This window comes from Grammomys surdaster, unplaced genomic scaffold (genome assembly GCF_004785775.1).
Source record: "Grammomys surdaster isolate TR1022 unplaced genomic scaffold, NIH_TR_1.0 66, whole genome shotgun sequence".
NCBI classification, from domain to species: domain Eukaryota; kingdom Metazoa; phylum Chordata; class Mammalia; order Rodentia; family Muridae; genus Grammomys; species Grammomys surdaster.
This window is the reverse complement of record NW_021604568.1, coordinates 18,120,260-18,146,997: the sequence shown is the minus strand read 5'-3', so window position 1 is coordinate 18,146,997 and position 26,738 is coordinate 18,120,260. Positions and strand designations below refer to the sequence as shown.

Here is a 26,738-nt window from a genome sequence, read left to right as displayed (position 1 = left end):
GTGTGTGTGTGTGTGTCCCCCAAATTCATTAGAGCTGTGTCCAGGAGTGTTGGTGAGAAGTTATTTACGGCACCTTACCACCGTGTCACTGGAAGGAGAGCATCTCTCCCTCTACAGCAACCATCATTACTTATAACTATCAGGGCTTTCCGATCCTTCCTCTCCCATGACAGAAAATTGAAAGCTGACCTCGGGCAGTTCCTGTGTGGGGTGGTCACAGCTGCTGCAAGCTCCTATTTCATCCCATCAGGGGACATGTGCAACCGGCTTGCCTCTTCTGTTGGATGTTAGTGTCCTCTGATGATCACAACCCACATTTCGTTAGGGATGGGCCCATGCATGCCATGCTACTGTGTCTTACTCTTCCTGTTTGGTGTGTCTGGAACACTCTTAAAGAAACAGTTATTCCTTCGAGGTTCTGTTACTACAGAAAAGAGAATAAATAGCTATTCATCCCTCTAGTTATTTTTGTTTTCAAGTGGCTTGGTGGTACACAATTTTAATCCCAGCACTAAAGAGGCAGAAGCAGGAGACTCTGTTGGGACCAGCCTGGTCTTCATAGTAAATTCTGGGCCAGCTAGGGCTAGATAGAATGGTGAGACCCTATCTCAACAACAACAACAACAATAACAACAAATTGAATCCTAGCACCCTTCAAAATGGCAATGAGTTTTATTTTATAGGGAAATGTGGGCTTAACCGTGGTTGTGGTTGATGTATTTTAAAGCATAATAACTATGGTCTTGTTGGTGCTGAGTGTCCTGCCATGGACAGGAACAGCCTCATCCATGTGGTTCTGAGCCCTGAGCTTGGGCCTCTGAAGTATCTTTGTCCTCTGCTCTAGGAAGATTCTCCAGATTTACCACACACACTCTCTGCCCTAAAACTGGACTGGGCCATTTCTCCAAGAAGCCTTGACTCCTTTTAGTGAGAAACGAAGTAGATTTGGTTCAGGTTTTGTGCTCTTTGGACAGGGCCACTCCCAGCTGGCAGTCTTACTGGGATGGTGCTTTCTTAGCCTCATTGGTTCCCTGAAAGAACACATGTCCTCTGGGTCAAATCCTAGGTGCTGGGCATACAGTTCCCGAGGCCTTTCAACCCTCCCAGTGTGGAAACCAGCCAGTCACAACCAGCCACAGGGTCATTCCACCATTCCCCACCACACACCGTCCTATGGTTTATGCCATGGAAATATGTCCTGGCCCAGGAAAACTGGGTCTTACTGAGAGTCTGGATAATGAATGGTTTTCAGTACTTTTTAGTTCTCAACATTAGTTAAACTAGGGGAAAACAACAACAAAAAAACATTGCTAAGTGTTTCACAGACACAGCATCTCCTTGATCTTCACAGCCTCCCCTGGGAGAGGCACTAAGGTTAGAACTGTTAACCTTGACTTCTAGCCACAGAGTCCTGACTCAGAGAAGATGTGTGTGTGTGTGTGCGTGTGTGAAAAGTCCATGGCTACTACTAAGTAATGGGGCCATCCCGAAGCCCAGCTCCCCGTCCAGTGCTCTTTCTGCTCCACAGTGCTGCCCTGGTCATGCTGGGTCTTGGCTGGAGACCCAGAGGCCCAGAGGTGGTCTTGTAAGATTGGGTTCACCTCTGTGATGCCGCAGGGGCCTGGAGAGCTGAGGAGATGAGGAGACATGTCTGATCACAGGCTTGTAGCTTAGGTCAGTTCAACACGCTCATCCTATGGGCCTCTAACATTCGCGTGTCCAACTATCCCTGGGTAAGGATGAAAGGCAGAGACTCACCTTTTTGCCTCTGGTGCTGGGCATCGGCCTTTGTGATGCTGGGGGAGTTTGGTGCTATCGACAGAGCAAGGAGAAACAGATAAGTTATGTTTTAGCTCTAGGGCATCTGAGCATCTATGTCCAGGCAGTCTTGGGAGGAATTTCCAAGAATGCTTTTAACTTTGAAACCCTTTTATCCCCGTGGTGGGACAGATGTTCCGTCAGGCCACACATCTGTGCAGGTCAACCTGGCGCCGTGCACTTACTCACAGCTTCTTCCTCTTGATGCTCCTCCCAGTGTGGACTTTGTGAAGTGGTCCTCCCAGGGTATGCTGAGGATGAGTCCGGATGCCATGAACGCCCTCTTCAAGCCGACCATTGACAGCATCATCGAGCACCTCCGTGAGTGTCCTCCGGGGCCTTCTTAGCCCCTGTGGGACAGAGCTGGGATAGGGACAGTACTTACACAGCCCAGTTGGTGGGGAATCTGGATCTGGAAGCTACAAGGCTCAAGCCTGCTCCCGAGTGGTCAAGGCTTGAGCACTTCGTGAGGGAGGTTGTTGAACATGGCTCTGAAAACTGTTCTTCTAATTCTGCTGAGCTGAGGAAGCTGAGGACCTGTCCTCACCTGGGCTTTGCTTTGGCCTTGAGGGTAAGAGGTCGGGAAACTCTGAAGCCATACTACCCTAGAGTGACAGGCCCTGGGAATGTATCTTGTTTGAAGTGTCAGGAAATCTTAGAAATCCCTGGCTCACGGGGCAAGAAGGAACTGTTTTGTGAATCAAGGAAGGATTCTAGCAAGACAGGGTCTGTCTGTGCTGCCTTCTTGTGTGTTGGTTATCCTCCCCCAGGGACACCCACGATTCAAACCCCTTCATGCATCCCTCACCCACCTTTGTGAATATCAGAGACAGTAATATCTAACAGCCCGGACCACATATTTAGAGGATCACTGTTGTTAAGAAGAATGAATTCTAATTAAAGTCACTATGGCCTCTGACAGCTTACTTAAGATTCCACTTGGCACAGCCCTGACCTTTATTCCTAAGCAGACAGTGTGTATGCTTTCCTCATAAGACCAGCTCAATCAAAACAGGGTTCGATGATTCTTCACAAGACCAGCTCAATCAAAACTGGGTTCGGTGAGCTCAGGCAAAGCCAGTGTCCAGCTGATGCTCATCTGTCAGCTGACTCATAGGCTCAGACAGCTGGGCTTCCCCTTTGTTGGCTTGCTTTTGGGTACCTGACCTTTGCATCTCCTTCCCTTTCAGGAGACCTGTTTCAGAAGCCTGAGGTATCCACCGTCAAGTTTCTCTTTCTGGTGGGTGGCTTTGCAGAAGCACCCCTTTTGCAGCAGGCGGTGCAGGCTGCCTTTGGTGACAAATGCAGGATCATCATCCCTCAGGATGTGGGCCTCACCATCCTCAAGGGTGCCGTCCTCTTTGGCCTGGACCCTGCCGTTATCAAGGTACGCCGGTCCCCTCTCACCTACGGAGTGGGCGTGCTGAACCGCTACGTGGAAGGGAAGCACCCTCCTGAGAAGCTGCTCGTAAAAGATGGCACGCGTTGGTGCACTGACGTCTTTGACAAGTTCATCTCTGCTGACCAGTCTGTGGCCCTGGGGGAGCTGGTCAAGCGTAGCTACACTCCAGCCAAACCTTCCCAGTTGGTCATCATCATCAACATCTACAGCTCCGAGCACGACGATGTCAGCTTCATCACTGACCCAGGGGTGAAAAAGTGTGGCACACTCCGCTTGGATCTCACGGGGACCGGCGGCACAGCCGTTCCTGCCCGCAGAGAAATCCAGACCCTTATGCAGTTTGGGGACACTGAGATCAAGGCCACAGCCGTCGACATAGCCACTTCAAAGAGTGTCAAAGTGGGGATCGATTTCTTAAACTACTAATGTAACTGTCCCTCCTGGCCACCAGCCCCCTGGGACTCATCTGCGTTTGCTGACCTCAGCCTTGACTGTTCTGACCCTGACCCTAACCCTGACCCTTGCCATTGCCTGAATTTCAGTAGGAAAGAACCAAGGTGAAGATTAACTAAGGATTCTTTTTAAGGGTACACCGGAGCGAGAAAAACTCAGAAGCCAATATCACGATCTGGACATAGGGAGTTTGAGGACCCCAAGAGCAGCCAGCTCATGGGTTCCTGAATGGCCAAAAAGCCCTTAGGGAGGACTGGGAGCAGCCTGCTTTGAAGAGGCCTCTGAAAGGGAGGGCTTAGGATACACACTGCAAGCTGGGGGATAGAGGGAGGGAGAGATATTCATTGGAGGTCTTTTTAAATTATCTTGGATGGCTGGGAATAGGAAATACCAGCTTCCTGCAGAGTTAGTGTCGTCTCTTTATCATGGGACTCAGAGTGGTGACTCAGTGGCGACTTACAGTATTCTTTTTTTCTTAAGCTGGTGGGAGAAGACCAGGCACTGTTTTGGGTTCTCATACAATTTAGATTCCAAGGAGGCCCAAACGAAGGCTAGGGCAACCTTGGCTAACTCAACCAGGACAGGGGTGGGTGTAAGAGTGTGGATACCTCAATTTTTCCAGAGTAGGTACAACTTATTTTGGTGGAAATACACACTGAAGAGTTAGTGACATACCCCAAATTACAGCAGTCACCTTTTTTCCTGGAGAGTATAAATTCTGAGATTCCTCAGTGGATGACCAAAGGTGTGGATAGTACCAAAAATTATCTATACTATGTTTTTTCTATACTTACATACCTATGATAAAGTTCAATGTAATAAAGTAGTAAGAGATTAGCAATAGTAACTAATGACAAAATAGGACAATTATGAAAACACTTTGATAAAATGTATACGAATGTGGTCTGTCTCAGTATATCTTATTACTATACGACACCACTGTGCATTTTTGGACCACAGTTAATTGAAAACCCAGTAAATGAAAACGCAGATCAGAAAGTAGTTATCAGAACAACAAACCTTGAGTTCACAGGTCATTCATAATTCTAGGTGACCTTGGGTGGCCTCAGTAGGAATTTAACTGGAGAAAATGAAATTTCTACTTGCTCTGTTTATATCTATCACCACACCCAGAAATCCAAAACAGCCTTGCAAACCATGCACAGTTTCCATTAACCTCTTCCTTCCCCTACCCCAATTCTTCATCCCACTGTAAGGAAATATAAAAGGAGATTCTGTTCCATGAAATGTCTCCGTCAAACCTGGAGCTTTTCAAATTCACCTAAAAAGAGTTATGTAAGCCTAGACCTGGTAAATGGAGGCAGCCCTGTAGCTCTCCGGCCTCAGAATCACCTGGTGCTTGCCAAGAGCAGTTCCTGAACCTAATCCCTTTCAGACAGCGCAGACTCTGGAGGAACAGGGTCTGAGGTCTTAGTGTTGGAATGTGAGAATTCCCTCCAAGCTGAAGTGACCACAGACTACAGTGTGTGGCCTTAACAATCCCTGTGAGATTTCCCTCAGGGAAGAGAGCATGAACCTACTACACTCTGCCCTCTAGGTAAGAGGGTTGGAGATCTACCCGCCCTCGGAGGTTGTTGCCCTTTTAACCCTCACAGGAAGGATCAGAGAAGGAAAAAAACAGCAGGAGAAAAACCAGGAGAGTGAAGCCTCCCAAGGAGCCAGCCAGGTTCTGTGTTCTTCCCTCTGTGCAAGGCTAGTCTCCTCAACATTCGGGAGCCAAATGAGGATAAAGAATCAAGAATCTGTCTCATAGTCCTTTTTATTGTTTAAAAATGTCTTTCCCACCTGCTGGAATTCATCCTGATTTCAAATCACTGGAAGCATGCATAATGAATGGATGGACAGACGGATGAATGGACGGATGGACGGACGGACAGATACAGAATGAGAGAAGGGACTTCAAATGCAAGTTGGATTTGTGAACCATCATCATAGCCAATACGCAGATTTTAAATAACATTTTGAGTTTCAACCTATTGTCGTCTCCTCCTCCACGCCGCTTGCCGCAGAACTCCCCGCCAGAATGTGAAGAAACGCTATCGAACCACAGAACAAGCGAGTGGGAGCCCCAGACTGAACGGCAGGGTCTCAAATCCAGACCTCAGGATGCTTGCTTTCTAGGACTCCCTGCTAACCCTGCTTCTAGCTCATGGGTGTTTCCAGCCACAGTCCTCAAATAGACTTTCAATTTTGTTATAATGGATATAATTTTATGTACATAGAACACTAGAATCTTGTACAGAATCTTTATTTCTACTTGTGCTTGTTTGAAAAGGAAACTACTCTTCATTTTGGTTAATAACGCTGCTGCCTGTAAGCTCTACAGCTTCATTTCTGAACTGCTCTCACTGGTTGCTGTCTGTGCTGTTACCCCACAGTGGATTGTGTATACAAGACTGAGCAATAGACAGAGGTGCCTTGGGTCAGAGTATTCTGATCACACAGATTACCTAGATGGACAGCTTCATCAGACCCCTCCACACCTGCACACCCTACCCAGAGCTGAACACTCTCTGCATAAAGAGTAATGTAGCAATTCTCCCATCCAGACTCTGCGTGCTGAACGTACTGGTTCTAGAAACAGTGCCTACCAAAACGCTTTGTGTCTGGTAGGGTGGCTTGCTTCACGATCAAAGGGACCAGCTGGTCCACGGGCCAAGGGTTCCATTGGGTGGAAAGAGTGGGAGCAGTGTAGTCAAGTCCTGCTTTTCCTGGCTAACGTAAAGCACTCCTTACCTTATATCTCCTGGCCTCCTATGTTACTTACACAAACTGATAGAAATCTGCATTGTTAGCAAACTGATGATGGAGGAAGGGTGTGATTTTACTGGACTTCCTTCAGGCCCAGAGACACAGTCCCAGTAGCCAAACTCTTAGTAAAGAGCTCCAATCTATCCCTACCCTAACTGAAATAATCCTACTAGAAACACTGGATGAGTTACACCTGGAACACATTTCCCAGTCTTAGAAAGTTCCAGAAGGTCTGTGGTCTTGACCGATTGTCCTCTGCATAGGTTATCTGGTCACTTAACCTTTCCTGTACACAGCAGGTGTTCATAAATGCAGAGTGACAGGCGGTAGGAAAGAGGAGGTGCTACAGAAGAGGTTCTGAGGAGTCATGGCTGAGTCCAGGTTACAGAGCCTGCCCTGCCCTTAGAATGTTACTTAGACCAAGTTTAGCTTTTAGAGTCCAGGTCTGGTTAATTGCCAGGGTAGCAAAGAATTGCATGCACCAATATAAACAGGAGTCAAAATGCATTATTAATCGAAGATGAACTTCACACTGTAGTGATGTAATAGTTGTGATTAGGTCTCGCAGTACGTATGCCGGGGAATGGCTTAAGTGGATGGCTAGTATAAAAGTTGTTGGCCATAATATCTCTTAACACCTCTCATCTGCTTGCAATATGGAACAATGTCCTAAGACCTGAACCACTGGGAGTCTTGTTCTCTACAAGATAGATCCAAACTTCACAGAATTTTGCAGCAGTTCACAACTAGACAGGATTGTGTCTGCAAACTCTGTCTTCACAGATTCTAATAAAGTAAAACTCTCAATTTCACGTCGCCTAAAATAGTTTTTCTCATTTGGGGGTGTAGGTGGGATTATAGGGGGATCATGGTACAATCTTTACTGACAGCCTGCCCTTTGCTAGGAACCAAAGCTCCATGGATGCCCAGAGTCCTGTCTCCTCCAAATGGGAAGAAAGTGGTCTAGCTATAGAGAAGCAGAATGAGTTGATGAAAATCATTAAAAGTGTCTAAGGCCCTACCCTCGGGGCATCCCTGCAGGCAGAGGCTGGCTGTCTAAATCCTGGGCTTCCTTCCGGGCTCTACCTCCGGAGCACATTCTAAATTGGCCCTAGAGGTGTCAGGTGGCTTGAGATGTGGTCTCACGGGTCCAAGGGAGTAAAAAGGTGGTTGGCTCCCCCGGATTGATCTAAAGTTCAATGTCCAGGAGGGTACAGTCCTGTACTCTCTAGGGAAACACACTAATGAGCTTTAGATGGTCATTGGAATGCCCCTTGGCCTCTGTAGAGCCAACAGCCAGGCAGAACTGTAAGGCCATCCATGCCCTAATTGGTCCACACAACGGCATCACATTGAGAGTTGGTCAAAATGAAATGATGGCCCGGCCCTCTTTCTTTCCATAAAACCACTGCCGGAAGTAAGACAACTTCCTCAAGTACACTTTCATTTTGGTAAAGCGCTTGTGTCCCGGGACCTTGGGAGGCGAGGGACCAGAAACAACCCCTAGCTCTTCTGATAGAGGAAAAATGTCCACAGAGGGGTTGAGGAAAGTGCCCTTCCTTTCCCAGACTGCCTCCTGCTCATTGCTGGCCCTCAGATGGTGGGGGGCGGGGTGTCTGTAGCGACCACTGTCCACCTTTGAGGGGAAATAGAGTGCTGGTGGGGATGTGGATGTGTCTATAATGGCCAGTCCCGCCTCCCCAGGTGGGAATGAGGCACTCAAGCTACTGGCAACAACTCCCAGAACAAACATTGATGAGGCAAACATCTGGACTTCGCAGTGCAGGACAGAACTGGCTGCTGAGATATTAGCGGCCAAGTTTACTGGGTTTACCAAGTGCCTGTAGTTCTTGTTCCGGTGTCATCCCGACCCCTGGTCCCCATGTAAGGGGCGGGGTCAGCTACAAATATCCCGTATGAATCCAGCATCTGCCCCGCCCAGCCAGGGTGAGCTCACAAAGGTCTGGGAAAGCCTGTGGGAAGGCAGAGCTGACTGGTTCCCTGGGAGTGCTCAGACCGGCCGAGGTGAGAGCAGGGACCCCGTGGGAAGTGAGTGGAGAAGGGTCCTTTCTTCTAATCCCTGTCCTGCCTTTCTCCCCCCTCCCCCAGCCCAAGTCCTCCAAACTCCTTCCCGCCCCGTCCCTTACAGGATGGCTTGTTTCTAACCACCCAAGGGTCCCACTCAGCACTTCCTGCCTCCGGGAATTTAAGCAGTCCTTGCTCCGCCCCCGCGCCCCCCTCCAGAGCGTTGAAACAACTTATCTCTATGCTCTGATTTTTCCCCCTCATCTGTTAAGTGTGGCGACTTCAATAGACACCTCTATGACACTGTAGAGTGTCAACAAGAATACAGTTTCCTTCAGCCATGACCCATAGCTAGTATGCTATAAGTGCCCGTTGTCTTTATTAATCCTTATCTGGAAACTGGTTTAACAGTAGGGCAGTATTTGTGTTATGGAGCTGTCGGGAGGATTCTCTGCTTTCTGCTTGTACAGGTTTTGAGAACTTGGCCAGCAGGTGACCCATGTTGAGATGGACATGGGTTCCCAGCCAGGCCTGCCAGTCTAAACCCAGCCTTCTCTCAGGCATTAGGTACACAGTGCCAGAGGTTAAGTGGACCTTGGGTGTGTCCCACCTCCATTGCTCTTGGCTGCATGGTGTTGGACTTTTTCAACAACTGACTGTGTCCCCCACCTCCTTTTCGACTTCAGGGTGTGGCCTCAAAAGTATCACTTTAAAGAGATGCACTGGTTTGGCAGGATAGATGAGCCACAGGATCCACAGGCAAACCTTGGGCTCCTTGTGGGAGACCACTGATTATCCCTGGAACGAAGGGCTTAGCTCCAGAGGTGGTTTCTATGTATCTGGTACTAGAATGGTTACCTACCACCTCTACTCCTCCCCTCATTGGATTCTATGCCAAGTTTTGTTTTTTTTTTTATGGATTTCAGATTCTCCTAAGACAGATGTGCTCTGAGCCTTTGTTGGGGGTTGGGGGCTGTCTCATATGCATTGAATAAAGTTGAACCAGTCTTTCACAAGACTGTATCTAGTATCTCACTGGTATCTACTCACAAGATACCAGTAGCATTCTGTCCCCCTAGTTATGACACCTAAGATGTCTCCAGACATTGTCAGATATTCTGAGAGTAAAGGGACTTAGCAACACAAGTTGCTACCAAAAGCAGAGTCTGCCTGAATTAAGACTCTGCTGTGGAGAAATGAGCTTCTTAACATCTCCCCCTATGCAAGTTTCATGGGCCTTACATGAGCTCTTTCTCGAATAGTGGCTCCTGAGTCCTGTTCCTCTTTATGTTCACAACTCTGCCCTGTCTGTCATGGCTAAATAGACACATAGTTTTATTAGATGGATGGATGGATGGATGGATGGATGGATGGATGGATGGATGGATGGATAAGTGGGGGTGGTAGGAGGGGTGTCTCTCTGAGTGAGACACTCATAGGTGGAAATCACATAAAAGGTAATGAGCCCTTGGTACTAGGTCTCTGGTTTATAACTAACAGAAGCTCTGCCATCTAGCTTTGTGTGTGATGGATGTGTAGCTCTCAGTCTGAGCCCCTGACAAAGTCATTCTTTCATACTCAAGAACTCTTGCACATGGGCAGAAAGTCCTCGAGGTGGGGAACTCTTGAGGTCACTTCCTGGCTCTTTCCCTTCACTGCAGAGTAAAATGGAGTCTCCCAAGACCTTCATGAGAGAGCTGCCCATCACGCCAGGATACTGTGGTAAGTGGCACTCGTAACAGTGGTCCTGGTCTCTGGCTTGTCTTGGAGAATTGTCCTTGTTTAACTGGGCCAGTGCAAGTAGTCCAGCTTTAAGACACACATTGAAGGCACCCAGTGCTGCAAGAAGGTGACAGCTAGTTTTGGATAATTGAGGAGAAACCATTTAGGCCAAATCTTTCAGGACCTGGCTGGGCATACCAGAAGCATTTAACACCTGCCGGGTGGTTTGTAGATAAGGAGACACACAGTGAGAGAGGACAGACAAACAGTGCAGAAGTCGGGGCTTTGTCCTTCCCCAGTTGGGCTTCCCCAGTCTCCCACAAGGGTGGGTCTTAGTCTTCTCACTCCTGTGTGTCTCTCATACAGGGAGACCAAACACCTACCTTATTGAGGTTGTAGCCCTGAAATTTTATGTCTAAGAACCCTTATCTCTGACAAGAGAGAACAGTCAGTCTCCGTTCCTTCCACTTCAGTCTTCTGAGTCACTCAGAACTGTGAACATCCCAATAAGTGATGTGCTCAGTGGGCCCTTGGTTTTTATACCTAGCTGTTCTCAGAAGGGGCTATGCTTAGAGGATATTCCAAGGTTTACCAGGCTCAGCCGGCCCCACTAGATAAGAGAATGGGTTTTGGATTGTGACAGTTCTGATTTAGTTCACACCCCCATGTCCACTGTCCACATGATTGTAAACAACCTTCTTTATGTAAGGAATGGAGTCTATGAAATTGCAACCAGTCCCATCAGTTCTTGATTCAAGTGGATTTTATGAGTTTGAGTCTCCAGTTCATTCCCTGTTCTCTTATTAAGGACACACCAGCCTTTGGCTTTGAGGACAGCTTAAACATGGAATGATCTTGCTTTTAGCTCCTTAACTATATTTTTAAGATATTTCACCAGAAAGCCATGCCCATAGGTATCAGGGATTAAGGACTTAGATATGTATATTTGGAGGATACAATTTACTGAATCACATGGGAAACTCTGGTGTGTTGCAGTAATATTTTAAAACCGTGGCACTCAATCTTGCTTGTTCTTAATCAGCCGCCATCTTCCCGACTAGCTTAGGCCTGTAGCCACGAGCAACAGCGGTGGCGTGTTCTTGCCACTGCTCGGCTTAGGCCGCCGGCTCAGGTGTCCAGAGACACCGGCCCTGCCACCCACGAGATGCCATCGTGGGAGATGGCTCTGCCAATCTTCCATGCTGTCTCCACAAGACTGGGCTGAGCCCAGACCGTCCCACCATCCACACGGTACCCAGTAGAAATGAGACTCTAATGTTTAAAAGTTATTCAAAGGCTTTACATATTTGGTACTGCTCAAAAAACAAGATATACACACGATAGGAAGTGTTAACCAATTAACTAACCTAGATATAAGTTGTTAACCAGGACTGCTCTCGGTACATGCATGGTCATCCATGGCTCCTACATCTCTGCTCCTCCCTAGCTCCTCCTCTTCTTTCTCCTCTTCCTCTCCTTACTCCTCCTCTTCCTCTCCTTACTCTTCCCACCTTAGCTCCTCCCAACTTTCGAGGAAAATATGCCACTACACTGGTGATTAAAGGAGGTGGCATATACGCACCTGTCTAAGTATCGTGGTCCTCATCAAGACTCAGTAAGATGTCTTGTGTCATTAGTTATGTATCATGTATGTGAATACACATACATACATAAAAGTAGGTCCTGGTGGTAGAGATACCACTTCCCAAAGGGCCCCGAGTTTCTGTGGCTCCTCCAAAGGATCACAGGGCACATTTGGAGTTTTCAGCAGTTGGGGCAATAGCTGGTGTATAGTTGTTGTGGTGACCAAGCACCTGATAAGGAACAGTGTAAGGGACTTATTGTGGCTACAGTTTGAGGGTACAGCCCATCATGGGTGGGAAGGCCTGGCAGCAAGAGCTCGTGGATGGGACTTCACATTATGATGGACCAAGAAGCAGAGAGAGGACAGGAAGTGGTCCTTGGCTATAAAACTTAAAGCCAACCTTCGGCCACCCATTTCCTGTAGATGGACCCCACCTCCGCAACCTCCCCAGATAGCACCATGGGACCAGGTTTTAAACATGTGAGCCCGTGGAGACACATTTTACATTCATACCATAACTGATGGAAGCATCTCGGTCTTCAGCCCTGTCAAGGTTAGTCGACTGGATTCTTCTAGAAGGTGCTTTCTTGTTGAGTACAAGAGTCAGAGCTGCTATCTTCACTGCCAAAGCCAGGTTTTTTTTTTTTTTCTTTCTTAAGCAACATAGGCGAAAGCAGTGTGCTTCAGTACTGAGAGACATTTATTTACTTTGTAGCTTAACACTAAGTTCTTAAACAGTTCCCCTCAGTTCTTCTTCTTTTTTAAAAAAATGGTTTTATTGTGGCGATGCTGCAGCACTTAGGGATTCAGCATCCAGTTTAAATAAATAGTTGTGTTTTACCCTTACTAATTGTAATGATTACATGTTATTTTGCGGGAAATGGTGAAAAATTGTCCTGGGGGTGGGTCTTGTACATAATGAATTTACCTTTTTATGTTATAGTCTTGCTTCTAATGGGCCTGCAATTTCCCTATGGTCTGGCAAGAAAGATCCCAGATTGCACTTGGGAAGTGTCAAGGAAAATAAGCTTTCTCTCTCTCTCTCAAAAAAAAAAAGATGAATAATTTCAATTACGCCTCAGACTATCATTTGGGCCCATTAAACGCTTTCCCCATTTGCTGTTCAGCCTGACATCGGAGGCTTTGCCATCAAAGTGTATGGCTGTCATTCGTCTTTGTTGGAATGGACCTTCCCTCCCCAGCTTCAAGGTCATTTTCTGCAGCCTTGGGAGGGGCGGGGCGAGCTGTAGTGCAAACAACAACACGACTGTATTAATGGCCTCTGGAACAATACAGTTGGTAGCAGTGGAGGGGAACCAAGTGGAGGGCCGTGGCAGCGGGTCCAGAGGCAGGCTCTCAGACTGTAGCTGGCGCCCTCACTCCCTGCGATTCTCTGTTCTCTCCCAGGCTTCATTCCATGGCTCAGTTGCCAGGAAAGCTCCAGCGAGGACCGCATGAATCCCTGTGTGAAAGCCTTCCAAGAGAGGACGCAGAGATACAAGGAGGAACAGGAGGAGCTAAACTGCTGTGTGGCCAACACCCGGCCCCTGAAGCCCATCTGTTCTGAGGACACGGTCCTGTGGGTGCTGCATGAGTATGCCAAGAAGTACCACCCCCTGACTCTGGGTATGGCCTCCCCGAATCAGCCAATCAGCGTCTCTTATCCCTGGACGTGCGTGAGATCCCAGCAGGCCATTGTGCAGCCAGAAAGAGCACCTAAGGAGGAAGCACAGCTCCTGTGGAGGGGAGGGGACCCATGGGGAGGGGAGGGGATCCATGGGGAAGGGAAGAGACCCATGGGGCAGTTGGGAGAGGCTGACAGCGCGCTCAGAGCCCTTTCTACATCAGTTTATGGATCTGTAGATTACACTTTGGGAGTTTTCTCAGAGCTAGCCCTCCTTGTTTTCTAAGCAGACACAATAGCCCTGTGCGCATGACACAATCATTCTCCATCAGAAGCCCCTAGAGATGCCCTCAAGAGGTCAACAGCAAGGATACTGACAATCTATCCTAGATTTGAATCTGGCTGCTATAGATACTAATTCTGCAGGAAGGGGTTTCACACAGAATGACAGACCATGCAGTGATAATTTAATGCGATCTTAAGCTGGATTGTTTGTACATCTAAAAAGAAAAGTAATGGAGGATCAGGGGATGGCTCAGTCTGCAGAGTGCTCACTGAACAAGCCTGAGGACATGTTTGATGCCCCAGAGCCGATGTAAATAAGCCATGTACGGTGGCACATGTCTGTTGTCATTGCATAGGTGGGACTCAGGGGGTCGCAGCCCATTTAGCATAGCCAAATTGATCTCCAGAGTCATTGAGGTATCCAGCTTCAAAAAATAAGGCAAGACTGTCTAAAAAAAGACATTCAGCGTGGACTTTTGTCCTCCACAAGTATATGGGTGCACACTGGCACACACACACACACACACACACACATACACACACACACACACACACCACAGAGGCACCATGGGCTGATAGCCCAGATTTAATACTAAGTCATTTAGGGACTTATCTAGAAAATTTAATAATTTATATGTGCAGAGAAGATGGACTAAGCATTCCCTAGGATGCCGGCCGTCTTTGATCTAGAACTCAACGTCTCATTCAGTTCTTCCAACACCTGAAGGAGGCAGTGAAACTGACCAAGGCCACCCTTCCAGTCAGTGTCACTACCAGGACCTGATGGCAGCATCTGGTGCTGGTTCTGATGTGCTTTCTCCCACCTGGAGACACTGCTGGATCTGGTGTGTCCTGGACCTATCCCACCTACTTCCTGGCTATGTCTCAGGATTTGCCATAGAAGTAACCTGTGACGCTAACAGTAGTGTCTGCTTCCAAGGCGGCTGCTGAGAGAACAAAAGGAGATATCAGGAGAGAAGCTGGCACACCGTGGGGCCCTAGGTGTGGCTGGCACACAGTGGGGACCTAGAGGTTCCTGGGATAGCTGTTCCTATGCCAGGGAGCTTGGGAGTTCATCTCACTGTGCTTCTCTGAAACTCAGGACCTTTCCTGTCTCCTTACAGAATGCAAAAACGAGAAGAAACCTCTGCATGAGCCCCCTATCCCTGGCTGGGCAGGCTACCTGCCCAGAGCCAAGGTCACTGAATTTGGCTATGCCACAAGGTACAGCATCATGGCCAAAAAGTGCTACAAGGACTTCCTGGGTTTGGTGGAGCAGGCCAAGAGGGCTCAGCTGAAGCCCTATGAGCAGTAAGTGTGGCTTGCTTCACACACAAACTGCAGGATCTAGGGAGCAGAGCCAGTGGTGGGAGTGGGGGCGGGGTGGGGTGGGGTGGGGTGGGGTGGGGGCGAGGTGGGGTGGGGTGGAGGTGGAGCACACCTACACCTACAGACAGTCCTGCTCTGAACACATCCTCCAGCTGTGCCTTGGAAGGGCTGGGAGCAACACACAGACCAATTTTTCAGCACAAAGGAGATTTATTTGCCCCAGAGGAACAAAGGGCAGGGAATGAGAGACAAAGCAGATTGTGGGGGGAGTGACAACAGAGAGGGGAAAAGGGCCATTTGTTTAGGAGAGGGAGGGGCTGACAGAGGATATAGAGACAGATGTGGCACATAGGCAAATGACAATTTATAAAGGTACAAGGTAAAGCTCCAAGTTAGGATCAGATGTCTAATTGTGACTGGACAGGTTAATCTGGACAGCCATAAGGGGGCTTTTAATGGATGGACTTCAATTCTTTGATAGCTGGACCTTGGTAGTCAGGCTTGGGAGAGGGAAGTGGCCGAATAAGGGGATAGACCTTGGTGGCTAGCTTTAGAAATGCAATCTGATGGTTTTTTAGCAAGGCAGAGGGAATAGGGGATACGGGCAAGGCCTGCCAGAGCCATGTTTGCCGTGCTCGGGCTAGCTAGATTCCCTTCAGTACTGCCTGTCTCAGCACTGGCCTAAGACTTAAGATGCTAAGGGAAGCCAAGCCTGGTGGTGTACGCCTGTGGTTCCAGCAGTCTGGAGGCAGAGGCAGGCAGATCCCTGTGGTTTCAGGGTCTAGTCTATATATTACAGGACAGCCAAGGCTACATAGGGAGATCCAGTCTCAGAAAATCAAACAACAACAACAAAAAGTAATAATAATGGGGGTGATTGGTTGTAACATCTGTCACCCCATTGATCTCTGGGATTGATTCCGAGGATCTGGTTGGCTGGGTGGCGGCCTCATCCTCCATCTCTGCTCCCCTCCTGACCTTGTCTGCTTTGTGGAAGAGAACCAGTCTACTGTGCTCTCTGCCAGAACCTCCAAACGAGCTCTTGGGATGCTGAGGGAGGGAGCCGGCAGGGACACGGGAGCAATGTACAAGGCAGCGCTCAGTCTCAGTTTACCATCTGTGAAAGGGGGTTGATATTTCCAAACCTTAGGATGGCTTATAAAGATTAGAACAGACTCACTGCGCTTGCTCAGGACCTGAATGCTATACCTCATATTAAAAGGAGTGATGTCATGCTTTCTGCTTATTTTAGAACATACGATGTGAGGTCTATCCCGTCTCTTAACCCTCCTCCAAAAATCTTGCAGCTGCAAGGTCTGCCAACCTCATACCCAGAATCCTCTAGGCCAGGTAAGCAAGGAAGGCAGTGTTTCCTTCTGACCCCTTTGCTTAGCTGGGTCACCTGTGTGCAGCTCATATGGAGTCTTTCTCTTCCAGGTCAAACACCCCGAAGAAAGGATCCCCAAGCTTCCAGGCCCTGTGGCTGTGCTCAGTGGTCCGGTCTGTCATGCAGCAGGAATGTATATGGGGAACCACAGTCCTTGGCAAGGAAATTTGCCCAGAGCTAAAGTCCTGCATCCTCCTTAGGAGATGTGAGCCTCAAGGGAGCTCAGACACCTGCTGTGCTTGCATCAAAACCAGCCCTCTCACCCCCTTTGGGCAATGAGGAGAGTTAATAAGAATTCCTTAATGGCTGCCCACAGTAATTAGCACTGTCGCCCAAGACAGTCTGTGAATTCAGAGGCTACATCTCAGCATACTAACCTTGTTTGTTTGTTTGTTTGTTTGTTTGTTTGTTTTGGCTTGGGTCTGCTTTGATCATAATCTGTGGATCCTGAGAGGGAAATCAAGGCCAGACTTCTGGGAGCAAAAGAGACCTCAGGTGGTGGGTGGGCGAGAACAGACTCTGGAGGCAGAGTCAGTGAGACAGCTCATTTAATGGGGGCAGGGGAGTCACAAAGGCTTTTTAAACCTTTGGGGAGTGGGTAGGTGCTACCAGGGTGACTGTACTGTTATAGAAAATATTTAATCTCAATCCGGGGCTTCTACTCTGCCTTTAGTTATTCAGTTCCCAGATAAACGACAGATAACCTTTATATTTATAATAAGCTTTAATCAGCACTAGAGCTGGGCAGATATCCACTGTAAGAAAAAAATGTTTTAATTGGCCAGTATCTCAGAATAACATGGGACCGTGAACTCATGAACTCTCAGGGAAGGGCCCCAAGGCAGGAACATACCAAATATTTCTGAAAACTGCAGCTGTGTGTGTGTGTGTGTGCTGATAAGAGAGAGAGCAGTCCTGCCTGGAGCAGCCTGACTCCTCCGTTTCCCAGCTGTGTGCTGATAAATGCAATCAAGAGTGTTCCCACCCAGGAAGCCCCTATTCCCCAGCCCCCCTCCCAGCCTGTGGCTTTTGTCTTTATAAACCTGTGTATTTTGATACTGGGGGCTCACTCTCCCTCCTTCCCTCTTGCGAAGGTAGGAGACTGAGTCCTAGCACGCTGGTTCCTAGTAAAAACCTCTTGCTTTGATTGCATCAAGTGCGGACTTCTGTGGTCATTTGGGGCGAGCGCCGGTTCCAGGGACTTGAGTGTGTGTGTGGGGTGGTCTCAGCCTCTTCTGGGCCCTTACACTACCATCTATGTTATCTCCCCATCAACAACCCCAAGTTATAATTTGCCTTGTTCCATCTGAGGAGCTCTTAACTCCAACAGGCCAGCCCTCATGGCCATATTTTTATGATTCACATATCCCATGGCTGCTTCCTCCTCTCTCTACCTTCTCTCTCCTCATCCATTTCCTCAGAACCTAAGATAGCATCATTTGTGTACATACATCCCTGGGAGCCACCAGGCCTTGGGGGCCAGCATTTAGCATTACAGTGCAAGCAAAAGACAGTACATTATTGGCTAGGGCCAGCATGAGGAGGAATTGCAGGTGCTGCTGGACATACATGACCTTATAAAGTGAGAGGAAGTTTAACCTGGCTACCAGGCTATGTGTCCACCTCCAGGGAGCAAAGATGGGAATGCAGGCCTGGGGAAGTGGGGGAGCTATCCTACTTCTGCAGAACTCAGGATGAGATTTCTAGGGTTTGGACACATCACAAGCCCACTCTTGCTCTGGGGCTGCTCCTCATAGCTCCCCAGCCTCACAGGGGTGGGTAGTGGGAGTTCCAGTGTGTTGACCGAGCGAAGGGCTCACCTAGGCTTTCTCTTCCTAACACCAGGGATACCTTGTGTAGCTGAGCCAAGCTCTTCTTCCAGTCCCTTTAACCAATCTAACCCTGTCAACCATCATGGGTCCTGGTATGGCCCGTCTCCAACCCTAGCACAAATATCCTACTGAAACCTACTGTTTTTCTAGAATTCAAGTCCGCCATGAGACTCCATTCGACAGACACCAGCTATTCGAGATTATCCAGGCTGTTTAAACACAATACCCAGCTAGGTGGCTTCACCACACAGAAAGTCCAAATGTGTAGGTTTCAGTTGCTGGGACCAAATACCTAAAATAGAAGGGAAGAACCCTTCTACCTCTAGGGAGGAAGGGTTTACTGTGTCTCACAGTTTGAAGGTTAAGAATCCATCATGGTAGAGGAAGCATGGTGGACAGAGACATGAGGTGGCCAGACACATTGCATTTTCAGTCAGAAAGCTTCGGGGCCCTCCCTGAAGTGACAAGTTTCCTCCAGTGAGGCTCCACTACCTAAAAGATCTGCACCATTTCACAGTAGCACACCAGGAAGGACAGTGTTCTAGCAGGGGAGCCTGTGGGAACATTGCACATTCAAACCATGCGTCCTTCCTCCTGTCACATGGTATTTTATCTGTGTGTTGTCACACTGCCTCATAGGGACACTGGCCACATTGGCATGGGAGTTCACTGTGCTCCAACCTGATGTCACTCTAGCTAATCAAATCTACAGAGACTCTGTATCCAAGTCAATTGTATTCTGAGGTCGTTTTTTTTAAAGGAACACAGTTCAGTTTGTAGGTTTGGCTTACTGCCTCTTTCCTGTGACTGGCGCCTCTCTGATTTCATGTGGCAGCTGTCAAATCCAAAAGGAATCTGAGAGAGATGGAGGGGCAAGAGTCTGTCCATGGGCAGCAAAACATTCAGAGACTCACAGAGCCTAAAGAGACAGACTCCTCTGGGAAGTCCCACATGAAACAAGGTCGTCCTTGTGGCACAGTGCATAGTTGAGTTCTCTGCAGAAAGAAAAAAAAAAGCACACAGGGTTTGTGGGATGAATATGAATTGGTTTAAAGATATTTTTTAGGACCAGAAAGATGGCTCAGTAGTTAAGACTTCTGCCATCAATTCTGATGACTTAAATTCAATCCCTTTGACCCACACATGTTGGAAGAAGAGAACCAACTCCCATAAGTTGTTGTAAGTGCCTAAATACATAAAAAATTGTTTTTAAAAAAACCAATATATTGGAGTTTTTGTTTAAAGGAAAAAGAAAGCCATGTCTCAGCAGAAACTGTTGTTCTCTTCAAAGAGCTGAAGCAATGCTCCAATATCCTTCAGAGTTCTTCCAGAGTTCTTTAACCCTGATGGAGTGATATTGTGACCCCACAGAGGAACCAAGAAGTATGTCCCTCAGCTGCTTGAGCTGTAGCTGTGTGGCTCTGGTTGCTGCTGCTTCTCCATCAGGCTCCCAGAGAGGAGATGCTTGAGAGGTGTGTCTGCTTCATCCCTCTCATGGTCTACAGTTTGAAGGTAGCTTCGGACAAAGCTGGGAAATGAAGGAGATGACAAACTGGGATATTTCTCACTTGCTCTCCACCCAGGAGTCAGAGCCTGTGTCAATATTTAATTTCTTGACTAATTCATTTTGCAGCAACTGTTTAAAAAGTGGCAGAAACTTAAAGCTTCCAACAGTCCCTTTCCCCGTGTCCCCGGAAAACAACCCAGAGGGAGAGGTAGTGAGGTTAGAGGCAGTCCAACCCTGAGCAGCCTGTGCTTGTCCAGGTCACCATCACCAAGTTCAGAAGCAGGGTTGCCATCCCTTTTGTCTCCTCGGTTCTGCTTTGCCATTCTTTTCCTTGATCTTTATCCTTTCTGTTTCTCTCTAGCCTATAATTTCCAAGAGTTCCTGTCGGCTGGGAGCGGGGTATCCAGGTGATTTTTGCCTCGCAGAAAATTATCATTATTAGCACAAGCTGCATCCATAATGAGCTCATTCCTGCCACTAAAACAATTCTACTACCTGAGGAGGGGGGGAAGGAGGAGGAGGAGGAGGAGGAGGAGGAGGAGGAGGAAGAGAAGGAAGAGAAAGAGGAAAGAAGAGGAAAGGTGGAGGAGAGAAGAGGAAGAGGAGAAGAAAAAGGAGGAAGAGTAGGAGGGGAGGAGAGGAGAAGAAGAAGAGGAGGGGTAGGAAGAGGAGAGAGGAGGAGGGAGAGGAGGAGGACAAGAGAAAGAAATAATTCCCTGGGCCAACTGGGCCTCTTGCCAAGATAGCTTGGTCTCTGTGGCATCCAAAGTCCTCTGTTTAGGGTCACCTTTGCTTTCTGTACAAACTTGATAGATAGCCTCTCTTCAGGCTGCCGGAAAGGGGACACCAGCACTCCTTGTTCCTGCCACAGGTTCCACAATGTGACCAGCTGCTCATAAGGAGGATCCCGTCTCAGCTTTGCTCAAGCACAGCTGTGTGCAGTGTAGGCCACAGATCTCCAGAGTTCAAGCCTCAGCTTCTTATTTCTGCATGTATGACTGTGGGCATATTCCCTGACCTCTCTGAGAACCACTTTCCTCATTTGTGAAATAACAATTATGAAAGAGCCCGGTAGTATATTCATGACATTAAGAGAGCAGGCAGTGTAGGCCTAGGTTTTCAGAACCTACTTTAATAAATGTTCTTAAATGCTTTAACCTCCCTTCTAGCCCACCACCCACCAGAGGCCGTGGAAGGAAAGGTTAATAGGGCAAAGGAGGATGTGGACCTGTTTAGAAACAGTTCTTTTGGGTGATTCCAGTCTTCATTGTCAGGATATCAGCACCAGTAGCTCGATCCACTCGAAAACACTATTCATGAATCAGCAAAGGCAGTTCGATCCAAAAGAGACCAAGAAACCACAAGAAACTGCCAATCTGCCTGAGTCTGCAGAAGCATCAAGAAGCCGCCAGAATATCATGAGAAGTTCTTGGGTGTGTTTCTCTCTATGAAGTCATGACAAATTATGATCAGCGAAGAAGACAAGGCAAACTAATATGCCAGCTTCACCACCAAAGCCCAACAAAGACCATCAAAGAGTGGCACGGTGAACCAATACCACACAGCATCAGCCACTGTCTGTTAGGCTATACTTATACTCTTTCCAAACATCACGTGTTGTCTCAAGCATCCGCTCTAGCAAAACATCACATGCCCTTTTTCCAGGCAGCTTCCAGAAAAATACCACGTGCCTGTTCTCAGCAAAGCATCCTCTCATAACAAGGCTTCCAGAAAACATCACATGGCACAATTGAGTCTCCAACAAAACCAGAAATTTCCACTTGAAGGCAGGTGTGGGACTTTGGTTGCAGCTCAGTGTAGACTTCCTGACTAAGGTGGGAAAGGTCCTGGGTTCCACCCATAGTACTGCTATGTTAATATTAGTTATACTTTTCTTGTTGCTGCTGTCTACCCAACAAGAAACACCTTAAGGGGATACATTATGTCATGGTCAGGAAGACATTGGCTGCAGGAACAGAAGGCAGCTTGTGACATCACAAACAAGGTTAGCCAGCAGAAAGAACATTAGTGTTCAGCTAGCTCCTTTTTTTTAATTCAGGGTGCCAGCCTATGGAACGATGCTGCCCATGGCCAGATTTGTCTTCTCCTATCAGTTAGCTCAGTCTGGTTACCCCTCACAGAAGTGCCAGGAGATAGGTCTCCTAGATGAGTCTAGATACTGTCAAGTTGACAAGATAAACAATTACACCTTTAAAACAGGAGATGCAACCGATGAAATTAACAATATAGAAAGTCCCATGGATAACAAGTGGCACCGTCGGAAAGAAGGACAGTGTGCTAATCTCTCATGCTGCTTTGTGGGCTGTGGATCTCCTCCTCAGCCACTGTCCTGGTGACCTTCTAAAGAGCCATAGGCTCATCTGGCTCACCTCAGAAGGTAAGAGGTGAGAGAGTGAGGCAGGAATGCAAGAGTGAGAGGAGCCAGCTCCAGGGTTAGGAGCCACTGCTAGTTTCAGGAGTCCTCAGGCCTAGTAATGCCTCATTCCTGTTGGATGACCTCCATGAGAAGACACCTGCTTCAAAGTCCCCGTGTCTGTCATTAAAAATGGTCATCCTACCTTCATGTGGGGTTGTTTAGGAAGATTCAGTGAAACAATGCTCTGGGTATCTATTTCATGCTTTGCAGCTGTTAAGTTCATATGTGCAGGCCTTCATGTGTGACTACTGCTAAAAGCCTCAGGTCAAACAGGAAGAGGCTGAACTGAACTGTCCCGGTAAGGATGGAGACGAATTCTTTACCTGGTGCCCCTCCACTTGCCTACAGTCTTCCAACTTTTATATGTTTTAAAGTAACCATTGAGCGATTGGCTAAGTGTTTCTGATGGCTTCCTAATTCTTCAGACATTTGTTGTATTTGCAGCATTGTGAAATTCGGTGGGTCAGGGTCTCTCTCTCTCTCTCTCTCTCTCTCTCTCTCTCTCTCTCTCTCTCTGTGTGTGTGTGTGTGTGTGTGTGTGTGTGTGTTTGCATGCATGTGTGCAAGTGTTCTCAGAGATCTGAAGAGGGCATTGGATCCTCTGGAACTTAAGTTACAAGAAGTTGTGAGCCATACCTCATGGGTTCTGGGAAGCAAATATGGTCCTCTGGAAGAGCACCAGGACATGCTCTACATGCTTTTGACAGTTGAGCCATCTCTCTAGTCCCAAAGGAACGGTTTCTATATCATGCCTGGTGTTTGTTAGTTTGTATTGTCAATTTGACACCACCTAGAGTCACCTGGGAGGAGGGAGCCACAATTGAAGAATTGCCTCCATCAGATTGGCCCGTGCCATGCTTGAGAGCAACTGTCTTGACTGATGATTACTGTGGGGGTGACCCGGATGGTACTTTCTGCAGGCAGCTGGGCCAAAGCTGGAGAAGGAAGCATAAGCTGTGAGCCAGCCAATAAGCCTTACTCCTTGGTTCCTGCCTCCAGTTCTTTACCTGACTTCCTCAGTAATGAATTATGACCAGTCTTTCAACTGGAATAAATCCTTTCCTCCTCAAGTTGATTTTGGTCAGAGTGTTTACCACGGCAACAGACAGCAAACCAGAATAGGGCCAGACAGTTACATATTACAAATTGAAGGATCATATGGACTTTGACAATGACCACCACTGTTGGTAGGAGAATGACTCCAGTGTGTAAAAAGTAGAAATGGCTACTGTATTTCAACACAACTTTATTGACACACACAGATTTTAAGTTCATATGCTTTTTGTGTACCATGAAATGTTGTCTTAGTGTTTTACTGCTGTGAACAGACATTACGACCAATGCAAGTCTTATAAAAGACATTTAATTGGGGCTGGCTTACAGGTTCAAAGATTCAATCCAGTATCATCAAAGCAGGGACATGGCAACATCCAGCCAGGCATGGTGCAGGAGAGGCTGAGAGTTTGGCATCTTCATCTGAAGGCTGCTAGTGGAAGACTGACTTCCAGGGAGCTAGGGTTAGGGTCTTAAGCCCACGCCCACAGTGACACACCTACTCCACCAAGGCTGTGGGCCCTCCTAATAGGGCCACTCCCTGGCCAAGCGTATACAAACCTTCACAACCTCATTTGTATTTTGAATTTCTAAGAAACAATCAGAACCACAAATACCATTCTTAGCAAAGGAAGGACAAACAGCAAGGGGCTTAGAACTCTCTCTAGCCTCTCCTCTCAGCAACAAATTAAGCCAAAAGCACGTTGCTAGCCAGACTCTAGTTGTCAGTGATTTGGTACAGTATGGGCCAGCAAGCACCCCTCTGAGATACAACCTGCTGGAAGATTCCAGAAACATAGCCTCCTGCAGTTACAGCTCTGAGAATTCAGCCTAAACCCATGGCCAAAAGGCAGGAGGACAAAGAGCAGCATGGAGCTTGTATTAGCTGGGAGAAAGCCTACAGTGGCTTGAGAGAAGGCAGAAACAAAGGCCCAGGAGAGGCTTTTTATACCATGTATTAAAGTTAAAATCTAATTTAGATGAAAATTGAGGCACAGAAATGAAAAGTGTGTGTGTCTCTAACCGCTCGGCTGCATGCCCCCTAACGCTAGCTTCATGAAATATGTTCCCTTGGCCTGAAAATAAAGATGATATTTCTCCTTTTTCGGGCAATTCGATTTTGTTGTTTTTGCAAATTGTTTTAGCTTTGTGAACAGTACAAACTCCATTTTTCTGATCCGCCACCAACAAAAACAGAGCATTAAAGTGTTTAAGGTTCAATCAAAGGCTTGCTGCGTGCGGCACAATATTAAAATAACAGGAAAAATCAATTCCATTTTTATCTTGAACGCAGTTTGTCACAAATAGCATTCTAATAGATAACTGATTATATGGTAGCAAATGTAATTTATATACACCGAGAGCTACGCCTTTGTCGGCCGTCATTAAGGAATTTGACACGTATGCAGGGGAACAATAAGTGTCAGCTGAAATATACACCAGGCAGATAGAAATGGGATGCCGAAATGCACGGCACTGGCAAACACTATACTTATAAGTAATAATATGCAGCCTAAAGTAGCTTGGGTTTTTCAAACAAGAACACTTTTTACGTTGTCATTTAAAATATCTCATATTTCTGAAGGTCAGGAATAAATGGCCCTATTAGCATTAAAAGCTAGTAAAAGATATTCATTTAACACAACATTTTATGAAATAGCTTTGTAAAGCATTCTTTTTTTTTTTTTTCATCCCATGGGGGCCGAGAAGACGCAATGAAGATGCTGGATTCTGAGGGTGCCTTCATGTTGCACCCTTGTTGCTGTCAACATTTTTAAAAATATTTTATTTACATTTCAGATGTTATCCCCTTTCCTCATCCCCCCCATCCCATACCCCCTCCTCCTGTTTCTATGAGGATGTGCCCCACCCACTCACCCACTCCCACCTCCCCACCCTCAAATTTCCCCACACTGGGGCATCCAGCCTTCATGAGACCAAGGACCTCCTCTCCCACCAATGCCTGACAAGGCCATCCTCCCCTACATATACAGCTGGAGCCATGGGTCCCTCCCTATGTGCTCCCAGGTTGGTGGTTTAGACCCTGGGAGCTCTAGTTGGTTGGTATTGTTGCTCTCCCCATGGGGCCTGCAAACTCCTTCAGCTCCTTCAGTCTTCTCTCTAACTCCTTCATTGGGAACACTGTGATCAGTTCAATGGTTAGCTGTGAGCATCCGCCTCTGTATATGTCAGGCTCTGGCAGACCTCTGGCTGTCAACATCCTTATTCGGGAAACACTTTGTGGAATTATGTGACTTGAGCCTGGCAGGGTTAGTGTTCTGGAATAAGTTGTCCACACAGCTGGGGCCTTGACTGCCTGGCAGTGCCACTGCATCAGCGGATGTTAATGTCATGCTAGGGGCATGGGGTGAAGCTGTCAGAGGTGAGGACAGAGGGTTTTCTATAACAAGTATAGATCTGGGAAGGGGGAGAGGAGAGGCTCTTACCTTGTGCTTCAGCAACAGCAGCTCAGCTGATGAATCAGGATCTGAATTCAAATCAAGACACAGGTCCATCCTGGGGGAGGCGGATATTGAAGGCCATTTGGTTGTCTTTTCCCTTTGGTAGCTCCTGAACTACAAACACAGTAACAGACTTGATCTTCTGGACTCCTGTAACCCCTCAGTCCCTATCTCTTCTCTTTCCCCTAGATTTTTTTTATTATTGTTTTATTTATTACAAATGTTGACCCCCTTCTCAGTCACCCCTCCAAGAGTTCTCCATGCCATACCCTTCCCCTTTGCCTCTGTAAGGGTGCTTTCCCCACCCAACCACCTGCATCCCCCTTCCCTGGGGGCATCAAGTATCTATCTACAGGATTAGGTGCATCCTCTCCCATTGAAAATCCAAATCTAACACAAGCAGTTAGATTTGGATTTTTTAAAAAGTTAACCTACTAAGAAACCATACTGACGACCATCTGGAGTTATCAAAAAATGAATCACCGCATCATCTTTTATCTCAACTTCTTTTGTAATGAAAACAGATATGATATTTTCTGGCCTCATGGGGGAGTTCCAAGTAGCTTTCTTAGCTGTCCAGCCATGATATTTCAAAGAGCCTGAGTGGTGGGCAGTAAGATTTTATGAGTGAAATTAACAAATGAGTCTCCATGGCAACACCTCTGTACCACTTGTGCCCTCCCCAGAGTGTGGTATCTATGTTGGTACATGTGGATCCCAGTCTATTTTTGTTTGAAAAGTTTTGTATAATCTGTTAAGTGAACTATCGTTTTGTGTCTGCATTCCTTTGATTACTCAAGTGAGGTGGAATCTCTAGGATTTATAGTATACTTTTCCCTGATGTGCTTGGGATGTAGTCGCATGTGGACCCCCGATGGGCATTGAGTCTTTTCGGGTCCTTATGAGCTGAGGCCTTTGGGAAGAGGATAACACCAGGAAGGACACCACTGTTGGGTGTGAGTCAGGTCTCAGGAACAGGTTTCTCTTGAGGACAGGCTGCAATGGGGTCAGTTTGACCTCCTGCTTCTCTCTTGTTTCTGCACAC

At 47.4% G+C, this 26,738-nt stretch overlaps 2 protein-coding genes across 3 annotated transcripts in view; both read left to right on the top strand.

Moving 5' to 3' along the window:
- The window catches only part of Hspa12a (heat shock protein family A (Hsp70) member 12A), a 142,239-nt gene extending 134,982 nt beyond the window's left edge, over positions 1 to 7,257 (top strand). Inside the window, exons 11-12 of one of the 2 annotated variants that reach the window (XM_028774260.1) lie at positions 2,036 to 2,139; positions 3,009 to 7,257. In XM_028774260.1, coding sequence (XP_028630093.1) covers positions 2,036 to 2,139; positions 3,009 to 3,646 — 742 coding nt within the window. In that variant the 3' untranslated portion in view covers positions 3,647 to 7,257. The remainder of the gene's footprint in view (positions 1 to 2,035; positions 2,140 to 3,008) is intronic. The other variant, XM_028774251.1, reaches the window with a different exon arrangement.
- Positions 7,258 to 8,444: 1,187 nt separating this feature from the next.
- On the top strand, positions 8,445 to 16,776 carry CUNH10orf82 (chromosome unknown C10orf82 homolog). The gene is made up of 6 exons (XM_028772735.1): positions 8,445 to 8,470; positions 10,132 to 10,192; positions 13,185 to 13,403; positions 14,811 to 14,997; positions 16,268 to 16,365; positions 16,453 to 16,776. The coding sequence occupies exons 2-6, from the start codon at positions 10,138 to 10,140 to the stop codon at positions 16,581 to 16,583; spliced, it is 690 nt and encodes a 229-aa protein (XP_028628568.1). The 5' UTR covers positions 8,445 to 8,470; positions 10,132 to 10,137; the 3' UTR covers positions 16,584 to 16,776.
- The last annotated feature ends 9,962 nt before the right edge of the window (positions 16,777 to 26,738 follow it).